This window comes from Symphalangus syndactylus, chromosome 12 (genome assembly GCF_028878055.3).
Source record: "Symphalangus syndactylus isolate Jambi chromosome 12, NHGRI_mSymSyn1-v2.1_pri, whole genome shotgun sequence".
NCBI classification, from domain to species: domain Eukaryota; kingdom Metazoa; phylum Chordata; class Mammalia; order Primates; family Hylobatidae; genus Symphalangus; species Symphalangus syndactylus.
This window is the reverse complement of record NC_072441.2, coordinates 45,705,268-45,724,508: the sequence shown is the minus strand read 5'-3', so window position 1 is coordinate 45,724,508 and position 19,241 is coordinate 45,705,268. Positions and strand designations below refer to the sequence as shown.

The 19,241-nt window shown below is 42.0% G+C and overlaps 1 protein-coding gene across 5 annotated transcripts in view; it reads right to left on the bottom strand.

The window, feature by feature from the left end:
- The window catches only part of EPHX4 (epoxide hydrolase 4), a 37,788-nt gene extending 21,338 nt beyond the window's left edge, over positions 1-16,450 (bottom strand). For 4 of the 5 annotated variants that reach the window (XR_010117474.1, XR_010117475.1, XM_063625526.1 and 1 more), the window contains exons 1-4: positions 15,955-16,370; positions 13,686-13,771; positions 2,719-2,876; positions 53-181 (exon numbers count right to left, since the gene is read on the bottom strand). Coding sequence is in view for 3 of the 5 variants with exons in the window: in XM_063625526.1 (XP_063481596.1) it covers positions 53-181; positions 2,719-2,876; positions 13,686-13,771; positions 15,955-16,185 (604 nt within the window). In the remaining 2 variants the exon portion in view is untranslated. Of the gene's footprint in view, positions 1-52; positions 182-2,718; positions 2,877-13,685; positions 13,772-15,954 lie in introns of all 5 variants that reach the window. The other variant, XM_063625524.1, reaches the window with a different exon arrangement.
- Between the last annotated feature and the right edge of the window lie 2,791 nt (positions 16,451-19,241).

Genomic DNA, 19,241 nt, shown 5'->3' with positions numbered 1-19,241 from the left:
AAGAGTGAATTGTCACATTAGCAGAACTGTTTTGATAAAAACTTGAACTCACCTGTAAATACATTTGGATGAGGGAAGTTAATAACAATAAGCTTCATCACCATTTCAGGATAACAGATGGCAATTAGCCAAGCAATCATGCCCCCCCAGTCATGGCCAATAAGAACACATTTGCTATACCCTGCAATCAAGAAATAAATGTTGACATCATTAAAAAGAAACAGGTGGGTGCACTGTTACCTCACATAAAATAGTTATACTTCTGAAGTACCTCTTTTCATTATCTTATCCTAATTATGTACTTTGTGCAGATACTGAGTTCAGTGGTTCCAAAACTTGTCTGTACATCACCTAGATAGCTCCACTCTAAACCTATAGATTGAGAATCTCTCCCAGGAATCCATATTAAAAAAAAGAATCTGAAATAGGCCGGTGTGGTGGTTCATAGCTATAATCTCAACACTTGCGAGGCCAAAGCAGGAGGATTGCTTGAGGCCAGGAGTTCGAGACCAGCCTGGGCAACATAGCAAGACCTCCCCACCACACACACACCCAGCCATCTCTACAAAAAAATAAAGAAATTATCCAGGTGTGGTGGTGTCCACCTGTAGTACAAGCAACTGTAGAGCCTGGGGTGGGAGAATCTCTTGAGCCCAGGACTTCAAGGCTGCAGTGAGCCATGATCATGTCACTGCCCTCCAGCCTGGGTGACAGAGCGAGACTGAGACTCTGTTTCTAAAAAAGAAAAAAAGTTAGGGGGTGGGGGTACAAAACACACAAAAAAAACATCTGTAATAGCTTCTGTTGCTCAGCTCTGGTCCCATGGACCTGAGTTTGGAAACCATGGTAAATACTGCACATAATGAAGTCAAAAGCAAGATTATTTGTTTTTTTTTTTGAATGCTCAGAAATTTCTAGTTATAGTAAAATTATAAATGCCTCATCTATGTCCAACTCATAAATCTTTATTTCCAGGAAGCATCTATCTCTTTCCTAACTTCATAAATCCTATGTACAATTCAACACAGAAAATTTGTCAGTAATTTGGAACTGTGAAGTCAAATTGAAGTAATGGAAAGTCTTAATTATAGCACCAATTTTGTACCAGTTTCATTTCATGTAATCACTCAGTTAATTTAAAGTAGGTTAAAATGTTGATTAATAGAGATTCCTACAGGATTTCCATTGTATGGATGCATAAAATTCATTTGTAATTTATTCATGGAGTACTTAAAATTGCTTAATTCTTTCAAGGAAGTACTTCTCACCATCACTCCTCACCACTATACTAATACACACACATAGACATAGACACACATGCATAAATCTTATTTATATTAATTATTTGCCTAAAAATTTCATGATGACAAATTTAGGCCAGGTCTGACTGAATTATCACAAAATCTGAAATATAATTGTTCAAAATCAGTGTCTGAGTCTCTTCTATTGTAATCAGACTAAATGACAATATTGTACGTGACACCCCCAGACCCCATTCATTTTTTCCCCCCTAAAAATATTGGCCTGATCCATGCTCTTATTAGATTACTGTAGAAAGTGCCTTTGATTTCATGGTATTTCTCACTATATTGCTTCCATTAACATACTGATGGTAGCAGCTTGGTTTCAGTCAAAAGGGATATAGTATTAATAGATTGGATTATTGTTAAAAAATATTTACTTTCCCCTTCTCCCTGCTGTCACAGTAGTCTACTTGCTGCCCCTTTGATTTGCTTTGGTCTCGTGGTGGCTGTATAACTTGACTTTGGGCTCCACCATATGACTTGCTTTGACTAATAGGCTGCCGGTAGAAACTTAAGCTTGTGCACCTGGGCTCACCCTCGGCTCACCCTCTGCCATTGCCAGGAGAAAAGCTTCCCTCAGGCAGCCACTCCCTTTTAGCTTGGGCTCCAGCCCAACTCACAGAGAGAAGCCAGTCCCAGCTGGACCTGCAGCCTCAGGCAAAGACCAGAGGAGTCCAGCCTATGGTTAACCTGCAGATCCATGAGCACGGGAAAAAATGGTTATGACCCTATGCCACCGAATCTGAGGTGGTTTGTTCCACAATATTATGTGGTTCTAACTGATTGATACAACAGAAATAATGCAAGTGCATCTGTATCTTATAACATTTAAAAATGAATACGTGTGTGTTCTAAAGAAATAAATTTTCTAAGTACAAAAATAAACTTTTCAATAATTATTTCTGAAAATAATAAACAGCATACATTAGGTCTTTTTTTTTGGAGAGAGTCTCATTCTTGTTGCCCAGGATGGAGTGCAATGGCATGATCTTGGCTCACTGCAACCTCCACCTCCTGGGTTCACGCCTGGCTAATTTTTGTATTTTTAGTAGAGACAGGGTTTCAACATGTTGGTCAGGCTGGTCTTGAACTCTGACCTCAGGTGATCTGCCCGCCTCAGCTCTCAAAGTGCTGGGATTACAGGCGCAAGCCACAGTGCCCGGGCCATTAGGTCTGTGTTTAAAAACAAATCTGAAAAGTCATTCTTGGCTGGTAGACAGAATAGTTGCTCTAGATGCATCATTTTAAATTTCCTGTATAGATATTTTGGGCTCACTACCTGAAACCATGGTGACAGGATCCAGACAATTTGGGTAGATGGAATATGCATCCTCCCAAGAAAAGAAGTCATTGATTCACAATTTGTTGAATGTTTGTCCCTTAAAAAGAGTTGTTTTGTTTCAAACTAACCTACCTAAAGAATCTAAAATATCCTTTATATCTGTAATTAGACAATCCAATTTATAATTCTGTCGATGAATGGGAGCATCTGTTTCTCCATAACCTCTCAAATCCAGTGCTACAACTCGATATTCACTTTTAAATTCTCTCAGTTGGTAACGCCAAGAATACCTGCAGGAAAAAAGGAAGCATTTAAAATATCATATTAACTAGTACAAACAGTAACATTACAGATTTTCTTTTTCTTTTCTTTTTTTTTTTGAGACAGAGTTTTGCTCTGTCACCCAGGCTGGAGTGCAGTGGTGCAATCACAGCTCACTGCAGCCTCAACCTCCCTGGCTCAAGTGATCCTCCTGCCTCAGTTTCCTAAAAAGCTGAGACTACAGGTGCACATCATCACACTCAGCTAATTTAAAAAATTTTTTGTAGACACGGGATCTCCCTATGTTGCCAGGGCTGGTCTCAAACTTCTGGGCTCAAGTGATCCTCACGCCTTAGCCTCCCAAAGTGCTGAGATTACAGGTGTGAGCCACTGCACCTGGCCACATTTCATATTTTCTCAGTGGAAAACTGTAAGAAATTCCTTATTTTTAGAACAGATATATAGCTGCAAATAAGCAGGAAAGAGACCTACTTGAGAAGGAAACACTGACATTCTATGAGAATTATTTTGTCTTTTTACCAGTTCCACTGGAGGGTAACAAAGTGCCACTATTTACAGAAACTACATAGTATCAGATACTAAAATCATTGTACTTATATATGTCTTAATAAGTCCATTTTAAAAAAATTGAAACAGGGTCTCGCTATGTTGCCCAGGCTGGTCTCGAACTCCTGGCTCAAGTGATCCTCCTGCTTCGGCCTCCCAAAGTGCTAGGATTACAGGTGTGAGCTAACATGTCTGGCCAATAAGTCAATTTTTTGTTTGTTTTGAGACAGAGTTTCGCTCTTATTGCCCAGGCTGGGGTGCAATGGCATGATCTTGGCTCACTGCAACCTCTGCCTCCCGGGTTCAAGCAATTCTCCTGCTTCAGCCTCCCAAGTAGCTAGGATTACAGGCATGCCCCACCACACCTGGCTAATTTTTGTATTTTTTTTCTTTTTAGTAGAGACAGGGTTTCTCCATGTTGGTCAGGCTGGTCTTGAACTCCTGACCTCAGGTGATCCGCCCACCTCAGCCTCCCAAAGTGCTGGGATTATAGGTGTGAGCCACTGCGCCTGGCCAAATAAGTCAATTTTTTAAGCTTTTCTTAAATGGTGTGTATAGCCACCAGGGAATCTGTACTATGAACAGTTAGTTATTTTACAGCCCGAATTTCTAGATAATAAATTGATTATCAAGTATAAAAAAGTGAGTGGGAAGATGAGCTTGACAGTTTTACCAAAACATCCGAATGTTTATTTGGCCCAGGAATTTTGGTGGAGTAACATAAGTAAAATGCTTCTGTATTGCAGAACCATTTGATTCTCTGATTGAAAAAATTTACTAGATGAAATTTTATATTTCTCTCACAAGTAGATTTTACTCACCTTACTCCACTGTTAAATACGGTCAAAGTTTTAGTAATAACTACAGCTTATTTATGGGTGAAAAATTCTGAAGGTTTTTTTTTAAAAGATTATCACGGAAATAATCTAATAATAAAACAACCATTTAAGATAAACCTCTGCTTATGCTAAAGCAAAATTCTGTGGAGAAGATCCTGAACCATGAGTATAAGCAAGAGTGATACTAAAAACATTTAACAACCAAAATGGCACCAGCGCTGACCAATTAGAATGGCCACAGTGCTGGAGCCAAGTTCTGGAGGCCATTGCTGAGCCAGGCATTCCCCCTCCGCTTGATCATGGAACTGCAGAATTAATCGAAATAGCTCCATAAGATTTTCTTCTTCAAATAAGCAAAACCATTTTAGATAACCAGCAGAAAACAAAAGACATGGATTTTTAAAAGTGACTCACTATGTTATGGGACTCAAAATATGCATTAAAAAAAAGCATCTGCGTGCACATTTGTTCATGGAAATACAGTGTAAAATTATCTGACACAAGCCAAGTGGGAGATCATTGTCTGAAAATACTTTTGGAGTGCAGTAGGCAAGCTAACGCAACTGAATGTTAAGATTATAAACCAGTGTAAAGATTGTAATATAAGATTATAAGCCAACAGTGAGAGGGGGGCTGCGATGTGAAGTGACACACAACAGTAAGATCAATGTAACAAACAGGCCAGGTGCAGTGGCTCATACCAGTAATCCCAGCACTTTGGGAGGCCAAGGTGGGCAGATCACTTAAGCTCAGGAGTCTGAGACCAGCCTAGGCAACATGGCGAAACCCTGTCTCTACAAAAAATTAAAAAATTAGGCCCGGCGCAGTGGCTCACGCCTGTAATCCCAGCACTTTGGGAGGCCGAGGCAGGCGGATCACCTGAGGTCATGAGTTCAAGACCAGCCTGACCAATATGGAGAAACCCCGTCTCTATTAAAAATACAAAATTAGCCAGCATGGCAGTGCATGCCTGTAATCCCAGCTACTTGGGAGGCTGAGGCAAGTGGCAGAGGTTGAGGTGAGCTGAGATCATCCCATTGCACTCCAGTCTGGGCAACAAGAGCAAAACTCCCTTTCAAAAAAAAAAAAAAAAATTTGCTAAGTATGGTGTTGTGTGCCTGTGGTCCTATATACTCAGGAGCCTGAGGTGGGACGATGGCTTAAGCCCAGGCAGCAGAGTTTACAGTGAGCTGTGATCGCACCACTGCACTCCAGCCTGGGTGACAGAGCCAGAACCTGCCAAAAAAAATCGTTGTAACAAATCAACCACCTTACATCATCAGGAAGAGTGTCAGACACATATTTGGAATTATGAATGAATATAGAATTTTTTGATCTATCACTAGGATATTTATGATTTATGAAAATCTGCCAAAGCATTGCCAACTAAGATGGATTTGAAAATGTTAACAAAAACCAAAAACAATAAAAGAATAACAACAAAAAAGAAAATGCTAATAAACATGTCTTCTGGCTGGGCAAAGTGGCTCACGCCTGTAATCCTAGCACTTTGGAAGGCCAAAGTGGGCGGATCACTTGAGGTTAGGAATTTGAGACCAGCCTGGCCAACATGGTGAAACCACGTCTCTATTAAAAATACAAAAATTAGCCAGGCGTGGTGATGGACACCTGTAATCCCAGCTACTAGGGAGGCTGACGCAGGAGAATCGCTTGAACTTGGGAGGTGGAGGTTGCAGTGAGCCGAGATCGAGTCACCGCACCCCAGCCTGGGCGACAAGAGCGAAATTCCATCTCAAATAAATAAATTAATTAATTAAATAAATGTGTCTTTTTTGGCTAGGTTGTAGTAATGTTGTTAATCTTGTCTGTAGATTGTAACAAATAAAGTAGCTTGTTTCCTTAAAGATACTCATCTGTCAACACATATGATTGTATTATTTTTTCTGATTTGCCTTACTTAAAATTTTGAATTGATTTTTTATGTCTTCATAACTGAAGCCTAATTCTTCCCTCTTTATAATCCATCATACCCAATCCATAAAGTTCTGTTCATTTTTTTTTTTTTTTTTTTTTTGAGACGGAGTCTTTCTCTGTCCCCCAGGCTGGAGTGCACTGGCACGATCTCGGCTCACTGCAAGCTCCACCTCTCGGGTTCATGCCATTCTCCTGCCTCAGCCTCCTGAGTAGCTGGGATTACAGGCGCCCGCCACCACGCCCAGCTAATTTTTTGTATTTTTAGTAGAGAAGGGGTTTCACCGTGTTAGCCAGGATGGTCTCGATCTCCTGACCTCGTGATCCGCCCGCCTCGGCCTCCCAAAGTGCTGGGATTACAGGCTTGAGCCACCGCGCCCGGCCAAGTTCTGTTCATTTAACCTCTTAAATATTCATTTAAACACTCCTGTCTACCATTCTATCATTACCTTAATTCAGGCCTCCATTTAGGCAGCAGCCTATTGCTTGGTCTAAGTGTGTCCCTTTCATTCCCCTCTGCTCTATCTTCTACAAAACCAGTGATGTAGCAAAGACACAAACTCATGTCATTTCCTTGCTGAAAATCCTTTCTTGACTCCCTGTTACTCATAACATGAAGCTCCAGCTCATTATTCTAGCAGAAAAATATCTGAAAGATTTGACTATTGCCCAATCTTCCAGCCAGATTACTTTACACTCATTTGCTTTATAACAAAAAGAGCTAACATCTATACCATTCTCACTACATGCCAGGCCCAATTCTAAGTGTTTCTTGTATGGTAATATTGATCTTCAAAACAATACTATAAAGTAGGTATTATTATTATCTTCACTTAACAGATGAAGAAATGGAAGGAAAGCAAGGTTAATTGAAGTACCAAAGGTCACAGAGTCAGGAAACAGCAGAGCCAGGATTCCAGCCCAGGGAGTCTGGCCCCGTAGTCCATGTTATACTGCCTCTGCAGCACTAGGTTGAAATAGGTGAACAAATAGAGATATTGGTTTTTGCTTTTATGACTTTCTCCATATGGTTTCCTTTGTCTGAAATACCATCACTCCCCACCATTCCCCTATTACCCCATAATCCCTGACTCTCACCCCTCAATTAAATCCTTATCACACTGGGCATTTCCTCTTCTAGGAGACTTCCCAGCTCTCTCCATTACAGCTGGGGTGCGTGGGCCCCTTCCACGCTTTCGCACTTGTATGTGCACTCTTCAGGGCTGGGGCATACCTCGCTTTTGATACCTGGCTCTTCCACGCGATCGTTTCCTGGGTAGTCTGTGAGAATATCTAGCCCCTGTAGGTGCTTAATAAAGATATGTCAAATAAGTGAAACAACAAACGAATAAAAACACTGAATAATGATAGTGCTAGAAGTACCAGTTGTGCAGTAGGACTTTTGTCCCAGTTCAAACCTTGAGACAATGACAGCTAATGGTCCCAAATTCCTATTGGGGAATTTGTATTCAATTTCTGTTGAACTGCACATTGTTTCAATACCTTAAGGATCCATGTCTTCATTTAGGATTTAATTAGAGATTTCAAGGTAGAAATTTGACTTTATATAATCCTGCAACATTTTACATTTAGAATTGGATTAGAGATTATGCAAACATGATGCTTCCATGTCATATTAGAAATAATTTAAATTGCCTTAAAAATAAATCCAGCTACTGCTTTTAACAATGAGTGAAGCCAAACAATATCCTAAACAATTCTAAGAAATAGGGCAACTGCATATTTTTAATAAATTACTAAGGAAAAATTTTTAACTGTCATCTTCCTGAAGTTCATAAATAAAACACATTTGATGTACACATTAGTCCTAAACTGAAAAAGAAGTCACCCCAGTATTAGATTGATGGACATATCATTTACATGAATAAAGCAAAAACAATCTCCTTGATACAGGAATGAAACACATTACAAAAGCAGTAACCCTAAAAAGATTATAAATAAGCAAAACTATTTTCATCTACATTGCCTTTCTTCTGGTAGCTTTAGGTAATAGCAGAGGACACTCAGGAAAAATAACCGATCTCTTTCCCCGTGATTGCTCTTTACCTAGGAGGGCTCCTGGTTTTACCAGCTTACACTTTCAGATGTAGATTATCCTCCTCCTCTTTACCACAGAGAAATGCCACAGTTGTCAGCTTCTGTGCTCAGCTGTGTGATGAAGGCCCCTCACTCGCCTTAGCACTTGAGTGATGACGCATGTATTCCATACAGCTGGAGAGGAAGACGACTCAAAGAAATTGCCCGCCTCAGCTCAAAATATTTTTAAAGGAGATGCAAATTGAAGTGGAGAGAGAGAGTGGGAGAAAGATCATCCTTTGACAAACAGCCTTACTTGGGGTTAATTCAGTCAAAGGTCCTGTAGATGTGTATCTTGTTTAGTATTTCCTTTAGATTTTAAGAAGACCCAGGATTTTATTGTTGCTGTGTAACAGCTAATTGTATACATGAAATATCACCATTTCTCAACAGCTATTCTCAGGCAACGATGATAAATGCAGATAATATGTTACATTTGCATGGTGCTTTTCTGTTTACAAAGCACTTACACACACATTATCAATTCATGTTTTTTTTGTTTTCACTGTATCAAATATTTATTACCTACTTAATCTACAATCAAGCATACACTTTCATGCGTATTTAGGCAAAACTTAATTGCTAGAGGAATAACATTTACATTTGTAATGTAAATTGAAATTGGTTTGAAATGCCACGCATGAAGTTTTTTTGGCCTTTAAAATGAAAAAAATAAAAAAGAGTTTTGTCTTAAACTTAAACCCTAGACTTTTGTCCTAAATTCTAAGACCTTTTTTTTTCCTATTGTTTGTTTCCACTAGCACCTCAATGAGATTGACTAGACCTCATAATGGGTAACAGTGGCAATTTGATTGATTGAAAGGAAAGACAGAGTGAGCATCAACAGAGGTCTTGGTTTAGAGTATGACTCCAGAGATACCTGATTACCAACAATCTCCATGTAGTATTTTCAGTTGCTCCCTAAACAACCAGGTAGCTTTCAGATTAATGATCAGCAAAGTTCAATGAATTCAATATGATCTATCTGAGTAGCTGAGCTATCTGCGTTAGTAGTTGTTGCTGTTTTAAATTCTACCAATGTTCTTGCTGGAGTAACAAATGACAGATTTAGTGAATAGAAGGGACTCATGCCTATCTATGATCTTCACATATTTCTTAATCTATGGCTTTTCAGAGTGAAAATATCTCTAGGAGCTTCCCAAAAACTAAACTATTCCTCACAATGACCAAATCCCTTTTGGATATATCCAAGACTTGACTTTGCGGGGGCAAATGGCAATGATGTCCAGGGACCAGTGCGGGACCCCTCCTAGGCTGTTTCATCCCCTGAAGATTCTAGGACAAGCATCACCAGCCATTTCTATTTTGCAAAAGGGCTCTCATGAGGAGTAAATAATGAGACATGACTGAAAAACATGCACAAAATCTCTTAGAATATGACAGAGAGCATCTACTGTCCTGTATGAAAGTAGTTGTAGGTTCATTTTTATCTTTGTGTATATTGTTCTGCATGTAAAGAGGTGAAGTTCCAGAGGAATAAGGATGGCCAAGTACTGGGGTTGGTGTGAGGTAGAGAAAAAAATAGCTTACAAATGTTTTCTTTCTAAAAAGTTAAGTATCATCTCCCCGATGCATGAATTTTATTTAGGACGATGATTTAAAATGTTAAATTAAGGTATTTTTATATTGTTGGCTGATTTTTTAATACCATCTTGAATGTTTGTATAAGGTGTGACATTTGAAAGGTAAAAATCCATGCATGTTATCAGATCAGATTACTATAATTCCTATAGAATGAGAACAAGCTGCAGAGGTCAGCCCTGACTTTCAAAAACAAGGGACACCTGACTTTCTGGCACTGCCAGCTTCAGAAGGGTAGCTATGGGGCTTAAATGAGATGGTATATATAAGACACTTACAAAAGTACCTGGCTCAGGAGGGGAACAACACACACTGGAGCCTGTGGGGGGTGGGGAGAGGGAAAGCATCAGGATAAATAGCTAATGAATGCTGGACTTAATACCTAGGTGACGGGTTGATACGTGCAGCAAACCACCATGGCACACGTTTACCACGTAACAAACCTGCATGTCCTGCACATGTATTCCAGAACTTAAAAATAAAAAAGAGAGTGCCTGGCTCATAGTAAATGCTCAGAAAATGTTAACTATCATCACCAGAGTTAGGAAATTATTATTTGACACATGGATCTCCACACCGAATGAATGGCAATGAAGGAAGAAAATGAACATTTACTGAGTATTCACTGGGGCCACGTGAAAGATTTTTCACATTTTGACTCTCTTCATCCTCACCCAACTCTGCAACATCATTGTAGATGACTGTTGAGGGTTCTGCAGCAAACTAGTGGCTGAGCCAGAATGTACTGCCCATGCTCTGTTAGGCAGATTTGATCAATGTTTCAGAGTAACATTTTATTGTGAACTAATTATGCCATGCACTCCATAACGTGAGACCATATGCACATGCTCAAATTGCACTGGGCAGCTAATCTACCACCTCATTAAGCTGTCTCCAAATGAAAGAACAGATCAAAGCATAACATGAAAATGACTTATGTTTATTTATGCACATAAATCCAGAAGGGGAAAAAAATCTTCATGCAGGGAAAATCTTCTAAGGAAGACTTCTCACTCTGGAAAAATTATTAGGTATAGGTGTCTTTGCCATCCTCCACTCTTTTCTTCTATGCCTAATACCTCCTAGTACACTAACATCCTCAATACATTTATTCATAAAGTCCCTTTCACTCACAAAGTATTAACTAAAGTGGGTCGGGTGCAGTGGCTCACACCTGTAATCCCAACATTTTGAGAGGCTGAAGTGGGCAGATCACTTGAGGTCAGGAGTTCGAGACCAGCCTGGCCTGTTTAACATGGTAAAACTTTGTCTCTACTAAAACTTCAAAAATTAGCTGGGTGTAGTGCGCACTTGTAATCCCAGCTACTCAGGAGGCTGAGGCAGGAGAATCACTTGAAACCAGGAGACGGAGGTTGCAATGAGCTGAGATTGCACCACTGCACTCTAGCCTGGGCAACAGAGCAAGACTGTCTAAAAAAAAAAAAGAAGTGTCTTAAGGTAGTAATCCTTTCAGCGCTAGATGCATTTTAAATCAGGTGACATAAAATCTTTAAGACTCTAAAGGAGGTAAGAAATCTGTAATGCTGGAATTCTAGGAATTATAAGATAGTAAGGGAGAATTTGGGGACAGGATATTGTCCTAGACCTTTCAAAATATACCAGATATTCCACCTTTGAGTCAACTAAGGGAACTGGGCTTTTAAAAACATCAATTTCTTGACCTATTTAGTTTATGAACTATTTCTTATAACCCTGTGCTATCAAAAACTGGTTTATTTATTTATTTATTTATTTTTGAGACGGAGTCTCGCTCTGTCGCCCAGGCTGGAGTGCAGTGGTGCAATCTTGGCTCACTGCAAGCTCCGCCTCCCGGGTTCATGCCATTCTCCTGCCTCAGCCTCTCCGAGTAGCTGGGACTACAGGCGCCCGCCACCATGCCCGGCTAATTTTTTGTATTTTTAGTAGAGACGGGGTTTCACCGTGGTCTCGATCTCCTGACCTCGTGATCCGCCCGCCTCGGCCTCCCAAAGTGCTGGGATTACAAGCGTGAGCCACCGCGCCCGGCCCAAAAACTGGTTTTCTTTTACTGCCATGATATGTACCACCTTTTTTTTTTTTTTTTTTGAGACAGAATCTCCCTCCGTTGCCCAGGCTGGAGTGCAGTGGCATATGAGCTCGGCTCACTGCAAGCTCCGCCTCCCAGGTTCACACCATTCTCCTGCCTCAGCCTCCTGAGTAGCTGGGACTACAGGCGCCTGCCACCAAACACAACTAATTTTTTTTTTGTTGTTGTATTTTTAGTAGAGATGGGGTTTCACTGTGTTGGCCAGGATGGTTTCAATCTCCTGACCTCGTGATCCGCCCGCCTCGGCCTCCTGATATGTACCACCTCTTTTAAAGATGTTCATTAAAAAAAAAAAAAAAAAAAAAAAAAAAGTTTAAACATGTGTTGCTTTCATCTGTATTTATTTGGCCCAGTGGGGTCAATAGAGAATAGAACACTTCCCCTTAGGTAACTGCTATGGTCTGAATATGTTCTCCCAAAATTCATATGATGAAGTTTATTTGCCTCCAGAAGACACATCAACAAGGCAACATCTTGGACACACAGACATGGATGTCACCGGACTCTGAACCTGCTGGTGCCTTGATCTTGGACTTCCCAGTCTCCAGAACGGTGAGAAATAAATTTCTGTTCTTTATAAATTACCCAGTCTCAGGTATTTTGTTAGCAACAAAAATGAACAAAGATAGTAACTAATAATTACATATTTGGGCCTCTAGATTTTCTTCCTAATGTGAAATATTTAGGTACTTAAATTATCCTGCATTCATATAAGCCTATTGCTCTGTGCATAGGAAATAGTTCATTTTCAGTTTCTGTAAGTGCTCTACTCTCTGTCTTCTCCTCGCCCCAGCCTCACCAAAATCTTCCTGATAACAATCACTCCATGTCTTTGGTTTGTTTAAAATCTCCTTTCCCTACCCAGTGTTGTATTTTGTCTATAGTAGATACTCTATACAAACTGTTTTGTTACTATTTCAGAAATTTGAAACATTAAAAGATACTTCTTTTAATCCTCAAAAAATATATAAATTTAAATTGGTAGCAGGTAGGTCTTTTTAGGAGGAAAAAGACCTGTGATTCAGGAACATTTAGGAATATTAACTCTGGGCACATGATCAAAAAGTAGGGTCTGTTAAAAGTCATTACAAGAGGCTTGGTGTGGTGGCTTACATCTGTAATCCCAGCAGTTTAGGAGGCCAAGGTGGGAGGATTGCTTGATCTCAGGCTTTCAAGACCAGCCTGGGCAACATAGCAAGATCCCATCTCCAAAAAAAAAAAAAGCTAGGTGTGGCGGTAGATGCCTGTAGTCCCAGCTACTTGGTAGGCTGAGGTGGGAAGACTGCTTAAATCCAGCAGGTCGAAGCTGCAGTGAGCTGTGATCATGCCACTGTGCCCCAGCCTGGGTGACAGAGTAAGACCCTGTCTCAAAAATTGCCATTGTAACAGTATTAAGAGGTGGGACCTTTAAGAGGTGATTAGGTCACGCAGGCTCTGCCCTCATGGATGGAAATAATGTCACCATGAAAGGGCAATTTCAGCCCCCTTTTGCCTCTTTGCCCTTCCTCCTCTGCCATGTGATGTTGCAGCAAGAAGGCCCTTGTCAGATGTTGGCACCTTGATCCTGAACTTCCCAGCCTCTAGAACTCTGAGAAAATACATTTATGTTCATTTTAAGTTACCCAGATTGTGATATTCTGTTACAGCAGCACAAAATGAACTGAGAAAATCAGCCAAGTTTTAATGTAACAATAAATGTTAGTTGGTAAGTTTACCAGAATTCTGGAAATCCATGAAGCAGCAGCATAAGTGGTTTGCCTCTTTCTCCAGCAGCAACATAGTGAAATCTTAATCCTGAATCCTGAAAGTAGAGGTCATGGAATTTTAGTGATGTTTGTGTTGATTGACAAAGAAATATATTTAGCATTTCCATTTCATTAAAAAAATAAATTGCCTTATTTTAAAAAATTTGTGTATTTACAATATCTTCATGACACTCAGTTGCCTTATTTTTAACATCAGGAAATAAATTTACTTTTATTAATTTTCAAAAAGAAAAGCAAACCCCATGACTTATTAATAGGGTAAATTGACAGATTCACTTTGTCAACACTCCCTTGACAGTATCTTCTCTTCTTGTTCTAGTACAGTCAATTTATATATTATGAGCTTCTGAAGCAATGTCACAATTTGTAACTTTCATCTTACCATTTGTAACTTTCATCTTACTGATGTGTCACATTTCATCTCCCTCAAATGCTGCAGGATATGTAAATAATTCTAATCTGAATTTATATTTCTGCCATGTTTACATCCTAGTCATCTACTTTTCTCAGCTTGCCCGTCAAGAGCTGTGCAATCAGTTATATAATTCACACCTCCTTCTCTTATTTTTAGGTCTCTCCTTCCCACATTATTATTTTGAGTGTTGCATGTTCTGTTCCCCTTGCTGCCTGCTCATCTCATGTCAGTGTGCGTTTCTAATAACAGAATGCTGTGAGTGCTCAAGACTTCACTCTGCATGTGGGAGACAAGAAAACCCAAGGAAATTTAAAAAAAACATGGGAATGAGACAGGAATTCAAGCAAATACTAAGCAAGCTGAATGGAGGAAAGTAGAGGGAACAGCAGGAAAATAAAAAACTCTGAAAGCAAGCAAGCTAGGAAACAACAAGAACCAAAAGCTGAACACAGACATTGGGTTTTTATATCAGGCAACTCAAGCAACTGAGTTTTCAGATGTGAAAGAATCATTTTGCAGTTTCAGAAGATGAGGCCCAAAGATGGTAACATGAGTCATAAAATGGTTGAGAGCAGGGCTGTGACCAGAATCTCCATCTTGTCCTAACTCCCAGGACAATGTTCTTTCCACTCCGTTCTCTGTCTCTGGGGAAGCTCTTTAGGCGGCCAGAGCGAGGGGAAAAGTGTTTTATGGAATTCCAGATGATTCTTATACTACTTTTACTCCTCAGATTGAACAGAGATAACAAATCTGACTTTACCCTCAGCTGCACGATGGCTTCCTAGAGGTTCAATAACTTCTTTTTTTGGTGGTGAGTCTTGGAGGATTAAATGTTATGGGCACTGGATTGGATTTAATTAATAGATACTTTATTGCACTGACTATGCATCAGGCATTGTTCTAAGTTTTTCGTGTTTGTTTTTATAAATATTAACCTATTTAATTCTCATGTCGACCCCAGGCAAGAAAGAAGTTCTCTTGCCCTTCTGAACTTCAGCTGTGGGGCAATTTAGCTCCTAACAGGACATAAGGACTTGGTGATATAAACATCCCCTCTTATGAGGCTGGGTTTGAAAGGCCTGTGAGTCAGACTGCAGGGTGTATCACGGGAACTATTTCCCTTCACCACCTGGAGCCTCAGGAAACAGAATATTTGTGGGCTGTGAGGAAGCTTAAACAATTAGAGTCTGCAGGCACGGCTGGATTTACCTTCCATTCCTTTCTTTGGTCCCTGACTTCATAAGTCTGCATTCCTCCCCACAAACACACACAATTTACTTATTGTTTCATGCTACCTAAGTCGTCTGTGATCATAATAAACTCATGACTCCCAAAGACTTACTGTTTACTCTTATTATCTCTAAAATTGGGCAAGAACAGCCTCCTGAGACTCTACAGCTGATCTGAGCTCTAAAGGGCAAAAGGGTGACAGGAGACAGCTTCCCCTTGCAGTAGGAAAAAGAGCAGGTTTATTCTGGGTTGTTGTGGCGCCGGGGGGCAGTAATATAAGAGGACCCTGATTACAGAAGTTCTACATTCAGAAACCAATCAAGGTGCCTGCAAAGACCGAGTGCTGTTTATCTGAATCTCTCTCTCTCCCTCTCTCTTTCTCTCTCTCTCTCTCTCTCTCTCACACACACACACACACACACACGAGACACACAGGGACCCGACCCCTCCTCCCCTCCTGCCAGGACACTAGGGGACGCTGAGCCGGCGTCTCGGAAGGAGCAGCGCGGAGCCCCCCACCCTCACGGCGGTCACGCTCCCTCCCGCTCCCGCCAGGCCCGCGCCGCCCTTCACCTTGATCCGCACGTAGCAGTGGGTGCCCAAGGAGGGGTCGCTCAGGCACGCGGGAGGGTGCTCCCGGGCTGGCCGCCGGAAGGTCTGCGCCGGCCCCTTCCCGAGGCTCCACAAAAGTTTGAGCAGGTGGATGGAGGCGCAGAGCCCGCAGTAGCAGTAGACCAGGGACCAGAAGAGCAGGGACCGGAGCGTGAGCATCAGGCGGGGTAGGCAATCCCGCAGCCTCGCCATCCGGAGGCGGCGGCGGGGCCCACTACCCTTCCTCAGGAGCCGGTGAGCGAGCGCCGCGGCGTTCCAGGCCAGCCCGCCGTCGCCGCTCGACGCGCGCCTCCCCCGGCCCGGAGCGGCCGGCGTTCCGTGTCACCGCGGCGGCTCCGCACACGCGCCGCACCCAGCCCGGAGCGCGCAGGGGAGAGCTGGGCCTGCGGGGTGCAGCGGGCCAGGCCGGGGTGCAGAGCTTGGCTGTCTTCCGCGGAGAGCGAGATCCCGTTTCAAAATCGCAAAACTGTGGGGGAGGATGAAGGCGAGACTTTCCCAAACCATCCTGGGCACCAAAGAAGGAAGCGCCACTCGTTCTTCTTTGTTGTTCTCAATGTATCAAGCAAAACTATTTCTAAGCCCACATATTCGTGTGTCATAGTTCAGGGACACAGGTCAGCCACAAACTTCCATGCTATTACACCCAAAGAGATTCTTTATAGTGCAAAATCACTCTGCACTCTGAAAGATACCAGCCTTCCTCTTCTCAAAATCTTTCGTGGAATCATAATTTCTGTAGAAATCCGCCTATGCCTTGCCTGGTTCAGCCACAGCAAACTTACAGAGAGCTGCAACCCCAGGGATACAACGAATGCTCCAACAACGTGACGCTGCAGAAGCCTGGCCAGAAGGCCACACACCTGAGAGTTCGTCGAAGGGCTGGAAGCCGTGAGAGTGACAGTCCTTGGTAGGTATCTCAGCCTGAGCACCGACGTGGCCACTCTTGTCCTGACCTCTTCTATCGTCCAGTTCACTGTTAGAATTTCACTAAGCCTTTTCCCGATCACTGGGTCAGGTGTTAAGTGTTCATTTTTATGAGAAACTGTCAAACTGGTTTCCAAAGTGGCTGTACAATTTTGAATTTACTTCAGCATGTGTGAGTTATACAATTGACCTTTGAACAACAATGCTGGGGGTTAGGGTTGCTGACCCCTTTCACATCTGAAAATCCATGTATAACTTTTGAGTCCCCCCAAACTTAAGTACTAATAGCCTACTACTGACCAAAACAATTAACATATATGTTTATGTATTACATACTGTATCTTTATAATAAAGAAAAATGTTAAAATCATAAGAGAAAATACATTTACTATTAAGTGGAAGTGGATTATTTTAAGAGTGTTCATCCTTGTCATCATCAGGTTAGGTAAGCTGAGGAGGAGAAAGAAGAGGAGAGGTTGATCTTCCTGTCTTGGGGTGAGGGGGAGGGAAGAGGTGGAAGAAAATCCATGTGTAAGTGGACCTACACAGTTCAAACACATGTTGTTCGAGGGTTAACTGTATTTTGCTCTCCTTTTTCTAGGGTCTTGAGTTAGGAACTTATTGAGACCTTTGCTATTTCTAATGCAATCATTTAGCACCTATAAATGTCTCTCAGTACTTTTTTTTTTTTTTTTGAGACGGAGTCCCACTCTGTCGCCTAGGCTGGAGTGCAGTGGCGCGATCTCCATCTCAGCTCGCTGCAAGCTCCGCCTCCCAGGTTCACGCCATTTTCCTGCCTCAGCCTCCTGAGTAGCTGGGACTACAGGCGCCCGCCACCATGCCCGGCTAAGTTTTTTGTATTTTTGGTAGAGACGGGGTTTCACTGTGTTAGCCAGGTTAGCTCGTAATCCTCCCGCCTCGACCTCCCAAAGTGCTGGGATTACAGGTGTGAGCCACCGCACTTGGCCTCTCTCAGCACTCTTTAATCGCATTACATATGTGTTGATATGTTGTATTTTGCCATTTGTTATCTATTTTTTAAAATGTCCTGTTTTAGGTTGGGTGCTGCGGCTTACACCTATAATCCCAGCACTTTGGGAGGCTGAGGCAGGAGGATCGCTTGAGCTCAGCAATTCAAGACCAGCGTGGGCAACATGGCAAAACCCTGTCTCTACAAAAAATAGAGAAATTAGCCAGGTGTGGTGGTGCACGCCTGTAGTCCCAGCCACTTGGGAGGCTGAGGTGGGAGGATCGCCTTAGCCCTGGAAGGTTGAGGCTGCAGTGAGCCAAAATCACGCCACTGCACTCTAGCCTGGGTTAAAGAGTGAGATTATGTTTCAAAAAACAAAAAACAAAACAAAACAAAACAAAAAACAAGGCCAGGGGTGGTGGATCACATCTGTAATCCCAGCACTTTGGGAGGCTGAGGTGGGCAGATCACCTGAGGTCAGGAGTTTTGGACCAGCCTGGCCAACATGTTGAAACCCCATCTCTACTAAAAATACAAAAAAATTAGCCAGGCATAGTAGTGCACACCTGTAGTCCAAGCTACTTGGGAAGCTGAGGCATGAGAATTGCTTGAACCCGGGAGGCAGAGATTGCAGGGAGCTGAGATTGCACCACTGCACTTCAGCCTGGGTGTCAAAGGGAGACTGTCTCAAAAAATTAATAAATAAACAAAAACAAAGATTCCTGTCTTCCTCCTTGCCCCATTGTGTGTTTTTAATGTGTTTAGCAATTTTTCTATTATTATTTTCAGTCCTCCAAACTTTTAACTCATAACACATTAAATTTTTAAGATAGAGATCTTGCTATATTGATCAGGCTGGTCTTGAACTCCTGGCCTCAAGCAATCCTCTCACTTTAGCCTCCCAAAGTGCTGAAACTACAAGCATGAGGTACTGTGCCTGGCAGTCTATTATTGACTTGTATCTGATTCTATTATGGCCCAAGAACATACTTCACATGACCTCTATTCTTCTAAATTTGTTTTATGATCTTGGATATGGTCTATCTTGGTGAATGTTCCATGGTTGTTTAAAAAAAAAAAACGTGTGGGCCGGGCGCGGTGGCTCAAGCCTGTAATCCCAGCACTTTGGGAGGCCGAGGCAGGCGGATCACGAGGTCAGGAGATCGAGACCATCCTGGCTAACACGGTGAAACCCTGTCTCTACTAAAAATACAAAAAATTAGCCGGGCATGTTGGCGGGCGCCTGTAGTCCCAGCTACTCAGGAGGCTGAGGCAGGAGAATGGCGTGAACCCGGGAGGCGGAGCTTGCAGTGAGCCGAGATCGCGCCACTGCACTCCAGCCTGGGGACAGAGA